General features: G+C 44.6%; 1 protein-coding gene across 1 annotated transcript in view; it reads right to left on the bottom strand.

Moving 5' to 3' along the window:
- Positions 1-422: 422 nt before the first annotated feature.
- fzd4 (frizzled class receptor 4) overlaps positions 423-7,101 on the bottom strand; it is a 9,034-nt gene continuing 2,355 nt past the window's right edge. The window contains exons 2-6 of the mRNA XM_017431037.3: positions 4,865-5,002; positions 4,326-4,712; positions 4,078-4,223; positions 3,289-3,536; positions 423-2,607 (exon numbers count right to left, since the gene is read on the bottom strand). Coding sequence (XP_017286526.1) covers positions 2,189-2,607; positions 3,289-3,536; positions 4,078-4,223; positions 4,326-4,712; positions 4,865-5,002 — 1,338 coding nt within the window. The 3' untranslated portion in view covers positions 423-2,188. The remainder of the gene's footprint in view (positions 2,608-3,288; positions 3,537-4,077; positions 4,224-4,325; positions 4,713-4,864; positions 5,003-7,101) is intronic.

Raw genomic sequence — 7,101 nt, 5'->3', positions numbered from 1 at the left:
GAATGACCTCACTTTGGAGAAATAAGAGTTTACAGCTCATGGCTAGCCTAACAGCTAAGCTAATGGCTAGTCTGAGCACTGAAGTAGATTGCAGCTGTCTTAAAACTCCAATATTACAAGTTTCATAGCGTTTATGCAAGCACTGTCAGTTTTATATTACACATAGTTACATAGAATTCTGATTTTTTTGCAGTTATTTGCAAGTGCAAGAAGCAACAGCTAGCTGTAGCACTTCTTGCGCGTCCTGGGAAAAATATTTCTACTTGTAAAATTATATATATATATCATTGTCAATTTTACAGGTAGAAATATATATTTATATAGTAAAAAAAGGACCTGTATGCAATTTTATGAAGTTTTAGAAACTGCACAGATTTGTTGGTAGCTTGTCAAAATCAAACTTTTAGTTTTTCGTCCCTCTCTGCTTGGAATGCCTTGCAAGCTAAACTTAAACTGTCAGAGCTCGTTTCACTGAATGCTTTTTGCAAAATTTTATAAAATCTGTGTTTTAAATCATGAATTGCCACTGTTTTTAAGTTAGTGTTGTCACAACTACTGCCCTTCATTGTCATATGCCTAATGTTTATTTTGGTTATTTCTGTTTACTTGTCTTGTCTATCGTGACATGTGCTGCTGCCTTTCTTGGCCAGGTCACCCTTGTGAAAGAGGTCTTGATCTCAACAGGTTTTTATCTGGTTTAATAAAATAAAAAAAACTCTTTTTCTCCAAACTGAGGTCATTCAAAGAACTATCAACAAGAAGCAGATTAATTGATCATAACCCTTCCACAAAACCCACCTTCAAAAGACGTAAACTACCCCTTTAAGTCCTGCACCAGATGGTGCTGTGGCTAGAATCCTCAAATCCTCAAACTCTTACCACATAAACACACTTTTGAAAGCACAGCTGCTCATTTAAAACCCAAAAGCGGCTTCTCCGAGTGCACATAAAGTGGACAAAAAAAGGGTTCGGACCTGAACTCGTGCGCAGTGCCGTACGTGCACGCACAAAGAAAGGTAGAACTCTGTGACAGCCCTTCACAGTTGCATAATGTGTATTTTGGCAACGGATTGTCCCATAACTTCTCATTCTTCGACCTGCCTTCGCATCCAGTGTTTTGCAAAAGGGCCGGGGTAATAATTAAATTTCCTGGATTTTATGGTAACCCAAGAGCGCATACGGCACCGGGTTCCCAGGAAGGCTGCATACATCATTGGAAGTTAGCTGAGCTTGAAGCGAAACGCAAAAGGCCTATAATTTCCAGATGCCGCGACGCTTTCAACCAAATGGGGCAACAAAAAGGGTTGTTTACCTCTAATACAACATGCCCTTGTGTTGCCGTGGCGATACATTTCTTTTAGATGCAGCACTTTTAATGACTCACCAAGCTCCCCCTGTTAATGGCTCTGTGCACACTTATTAGACTTCACATATTATACAATTATAGTGCATTACTACAGCTTAGAGCTGGTTTCCCTAAAATTCAAAGCAACTGTACTTTTGTACTAAACATCAGGTATAACTCACAGAAATGTGGATTGTTTACATGTAAACAAATTGTAGATTTAAGGCAGTATTTCAGATTTTTATTGCTCTTTTTTCCATTGGTTTCTAATAATAAGAATAATATTTTTTCCTGCAGAAATGGTTCTCGGGATGCTTTTTGGGAAACTTCAGCCTACGTTTGAATAAACTCTGCTCCAGTGTAAAAATCTCAACCTTTAAAAAAAGTCACCACGACATTCAGGTGCACTGTGTGCAGCAGGTCCTGTCTCTTCTGCTGAGGACTTTGGAAAAAGAGACAGAGAGGTGCTGATTTACAGCTCATTGGCGTGTCCCACCGATGCCTAGGCTCAGCTTTTCCCACACCCACCTTTTCTTTCTTTTCCTCCACCTCTCTGGGCGACTGAGATCTAATGGAGGTAGAGAGGCGTCTGTTGCTACAACTGTATGACTCGGTTTTTCCTATTTTCTCCTTCATGACCTCTGTTAGCGGCACAGAGTCGGGGATTCCATGTGATGGCGTTATATCCAGGGGGCTTCTAGAATAAAGTCCTGCTGTCACATTTCTAGCCCCCGCTCCTCTTATCTCTCGGATCTCTTCATCCTTCATTTGGCAGAGTGAGTTTCTGTACGGGAAGGACTTTTTTTTTTGTTCCTTGTCCACCCTTCCTCCGACATTTCCTTCTCACACCACCGTCTCGTTGCCTTTGCCCGGTTTGATCCAGCCCTCGCCCGGCGCCCTCTTGCCACCTCGGCTCGCCTGGCTGTCCCTCAGCAGGCGCGAGGAGCAGCGCTGCCAGGTGTGGAGGGTCTTCGCCGACCAGATCCACATCCCCGACGTGATGCCCACGAGCAGCGACATGAAGATCCGAAGCATCTCCGACGCCACGTACGAGTCCTGCGTGCTGGCTCTAAACTCGCCCCAGTGGGAGAGCTGGTAGAGGTAGCAGCCGATGACGGTGGACGCCGGGACCGTGTAAAGGACAGAAAACACCCCGATCTTTACCATCAGACGCTCCAGCTTGTCTGTTTTGGCGCCGTCTTTCTGCAGATTGGAGCGGATCTTGAAAAGCGCGACGAGGCCTGCGCAGATGAACAGAGTTCCTGTGAGGCGAGAAGAATAAGACAGGTCAAACCGAGAAAACAGAAAGCCAGATACACACACAGAGACACACACCGTTATTAAAGAGATAGTTCAGATCTTTTAAAGTCGGGTTCAGTAGAAATGTTTGTGAACAATCAGTATCCTACTTGTTGTAAGTAGATCTTAAATTAACCCCAGTCTGGAGAAATAAGAGTTTATTCTGACAGGACTGACAGGCTATAAGACCAAGACCAAAGCCGTCTTAAAACAACTCTTTCTCAAAAAATTCACATCCATCCATTTTATATTGTATAAATGTTTAGGTCACTATCAGTTTCAGATTGTATGGTTATTCTGGCAGTGGAAATGTACCAAAATTGCTACAGCTAGCTGCTGCTGCCACTTTGTGTGTGCAAATTATCACAAGATTATATGTAAATTGCCAAGGAATACAAAAGTAAAAGTGATATAAACAGGCTTTTGGTTTGCTACAAAACCTTTGAGACTTGAGTTGTTTTAACACTAATCCAGTTTTAGTTTAGCACTGTTCAGACTAGCTGCTAGTGCCTCAGTTCAGTTAAAGTCAAACTCTATCTACAATAGGTAATATATAAAACTCCACTTCAAAAGATCTGAACTACTGCTTGGAATCCTTGCTTAAATTAGGCTTAGAACGTCCCATATGACTTTGCTTTATTTACCTATGAGCAGGTACGTGGCCAGCGGCGCCACCACGAAGCCTGTGAGCGCCTCCTGCTGCTGGTTACCGACGTAGCAGAGCCCAGTCAGGTCGTCTGCGTCCACCAGTCTCATGATGAGGATGACGATGGTTTTGACAGCCGGGATGGCCCAGGCTGCTATGTGGAAGTAAGAGCTGTGCATTTCAATCGCCTCGTGGCCCCACTTCAGTCCGGCAGCCAGAAACCAGGTGAGGGTCAGGATCACCCACCTGGAGGACAGAGTGAGACAAATTACGATGTGTACAATTATCAGAACTGAATGCAGTCGACATGAAGTCAATTTCAGACGTGAATATCAGCTTTAAAGAAGCTGATGTATATGTATATGATGTATATGCTCTTTTTGTTACTTTTTGGGACCAATTAGAGGGCAGTCTACAGTTGTAAATAAGTTATCAAGAAAGGAGACAGTCACGAGTTATATAACTGAGGAAAGTGAAGATACTTGGAGTGCAATCTTTGGTCCTGTTGCTCTCCCGAAAGGAGAAAAAAACAGGAAAACAAGGGCCGGGTGAAAAGGAAGAAAAAGAGCTGTGACAGCGGTGAGTTTCCACTGCCACTGTAGTCCGACACACACTCGAAAAGCCGTGGTCGGAACGGAATCCAACTAGTCCAGAGGTTATGAGACAGGATAGGTTGATTTGAAAGAAAACAGGATGCGAGTCTCGTGTTCCAGTTGTTCCACCACGAGCCGTTCACAACAGCTGATGACACCGGGACGAAGAGATGGAGGAGAGGGTTTAAACTAACCAGAGAGAGGAGGCCATGCCAAAGAAGTAGAGGAGGAGGAAAACTATAGCGCAGCCCGTGTTCTTTAACCCTTCCTGGACCAGGATTGGCACGGTGGCTGTGTCCAGGTCACAGGAAACACGTTCTCTGCCGAGGGTCAGTCGTACCTGGAAGTAAAATTAAAAACAGGAAAAGAAAGATAAGAAAATTTGAACCGTTTGTTTCTTAGTGAATGAACGGAAACGAATGTTTTTTTTTGTTGTTCTTACCAGGTAGGCAACACTGTAGATATTACAGCACATGGAGAGGAAGATGATGGGCCTCTCGGGGTAGGAGAATCGTTGGGAGTCCAGCAGGAAGGTCAGCACCGTCAGCGTGGTCGACAGGAAGCACAGCACGGCCCACACCGCCATCCACGCGTCCGTGAAGACCTTGGCCCCCCGCCGGTACAGCCCGCTGTCGTAGCCGCACTGAAGCGTGCAGCTCTCAGTCTGCTTGAGCCAGGTGTACTGATCAGGCGCGGATCCCAGGGCCTGGCACTCCTCCTGCAGGGGGGTGTTGCGGACCGGCTGGTAGGGGGGGTCGTCATCCCCGGGGCCCTCCATGCACATGTGGTTGTGGTCGTTCTGAGGTGGGAAGTGGCTGCAGTTGAGCACCTGGAAAGGAAACCCAAAGGAAAAGAGTGTTTCTTTTGATGAAAGTTAAAAAAAACCCAGTAATGGTTACTTCTGATGATTCTGGTCAGCTCAAAAAAAAAATACTGCTATGAGACTTTAAGCCATATGAAGGCTGATCGTATGTGACTCACCTCAGGCCATATGAAGCCGAACTCGTGGAGAACTGGGAGGCACTTCCTCTTGACGGACAAACACATGCTGCCACACGGCCCGATGGGGATGGGAACCTTGTCCGTGCACATGGGCACATAAACCGAGCAGAGGAAGAACTGCAGGCAAACAGAGAGAGAACGCAGCACGTTTAAACCTTTTGTTCTTCATACGTGAAAACTCCAGTTGCAAACGCGTGTCTAGGAATTAATCTGAGAGCGACAAGCTTTCAAACGAGCCTGAGCAGGCGCTTCGGTATTGTGTTTTTATTAATGTGCAGCACAGGAGCACTTTTTATAAAGACAAATAAAAGAAAAAAACATGCAGGACTGATGCAATGTGACTGATCATAAAGGTACCAAAAAATGATAGTTTTAGTCCAGATGTTGTTTTAACTAGATCAAACAGCGAGTCAGAAGGTAAACTGTGTAGCCTGAAGTTCTCCTGTGGGTCAGTCTGTCTGTTTAAAAGGAGAAGAAGTTGGCTCCATCCGACTGCATGTTCTTCTCACCATCCCGTTGCTGTTTTCTGCCTTAACTCTCAATGCATTTTATCACTATTTACACTGCTGGGGTCTCCACTTCGTCTTCTAGCTGGAAAACCCTTCAATCATCTACATGAAATGAGCAACTCTGCTTTTTAAGAAACAAAACTTTGACCATTTTCTGCACAATCCTAACAATGGACCACAGTTTTCTTCGTTTTCCAAGCGTTTTGTGACGCTCCGACGTGCCGATTCTGACTTTGTCGGATTTCTCTCCAAGAGCTGCAATCAAAAGCACACAAACTAATTTGTTTTGCTAATTTTTGGCTCAAGGGAGTCTGCTCATAATAGAAGTTTACGATACAAAAAAAAAGCGACTAGATTTTCTTTAAAAGAAGGACCAAGACAGACAACTTTCTCTGTTACTGAAAACAAGTAGTTTAGTGGGATTCAGAATGAAAATAGGCGTATTTTCACACAATTTTTTGTCTCCAACTAGTCCCAGACAGTTGCAGCCCAGCAGCCCGATTCTCAGTTTCCCCTTGAAATAATTTCAAACCAGCTCCTCCAGTTGGGCATATAAAGATACTGATCCGTTCTATTTAACTGCTGAGGTGGAAGTGATGCGAGGAAAGAGCCTCTCTGTTGTTACAGAAGGTAAAAATCTGAAACGATTTCATGCATCTACTGTGAAATCTGCTGGAAGCCAGAGAAGGGGGGAAAAAGAAAGAGAAAAAAAACAATGCCAGGCTCATGAAATGAAAAATTCATAGAAGCAGAAAATATGTCTCACTTTACTACCCTGAGCTGAAGGAAACAAACAAAACACTCCGGGCCTGTGGACTGGGGTTTTGAGTAGGAGGGGGGTTTGCAGCTGTTGTTTTACATCTGGAATGCTAAAATATGCATTACGTCTTGATAAGAGGTAAATGTTAAGAGCTCCACTGACAGACAAACTCCAGCTCTTGAACAAACAGAGCCCAGAATGGCACAAGAATCCAGGAAGCGCGTGGAGGGGGAGCCAACTTTTACAGTCTGAGAATTTATATAAAGTAAACACAAGAACGTATGATTATATGCTCACCTCCTGCTCCGTTAAGACACTGTTACTACAGTCAGGAACTATGTCCCATCCAAATCTGACTCACATTTCCTCAACACCTAATTAGTTGCGCTGCTCTCCGATCAGTATCTGGGTCAGCTTTATCTCTGCCAGCTGAGATACCGGACTGACACAGAGACAAGCTTCCCTCCACCAACAATAAACTCTCCTGCACATACACAAAAAAACCCTTATCATAATCTACTTATCCTGGGCCATTTGTGTGACTTGAGATGAAATCAGAAGCGATTACGAATGAACGGAGGCGCCCTGGATGCAAATCCACGGGTCGCCCTTTGTGCTTCGACAAAATTCATTCACAAAACAAGAGGTGGGTATAAAATTACACCCGCAGCACAGTTCTCTAAAGCTTCTCACGGTCAGTTGTGCATGCCTAACCAGTGACGATAACCCATTCTGGGTGAGCCTCCCCCTCCGCCCCGCTCCCCCCCTGACTGTTTGTAACCCGAGTTCTGCCACTTCAATGCTAAAAGCTGCTCCGGTTACCACTCAGGAAGCCTCCTATTAGAGCAGATGTAAGGTGATACAGTCTCCCTTTCCGCCTTTCTCCATCTTTAGTACGGAATTTGGGTGTGTGTGTATATGTGTGTGTGTGTGTGTGTGTGTGTGTG

This window comes from Kryptolebias marmoratus, linkage group LG2, assembly GCF_001649575.2.
Source record: "Kryptolebias marmoratus isolate JLee-2015 linkage group LG2, ASM164957v2, whole genome shotgun sequence".
Classification (NCBI taxonomy): Eukaryota; Metazoa; Chordata; class Actinopteri; order Cyprinodontiformes; family Rivulidae; genus Kryptolebias; species Kryptolebias marmoratus.
The sequence above is the reverse complement of the archived record's forward strand: the minus strand, read 5'-3'. Positions and strand labels throughout refer to the sequence as shown.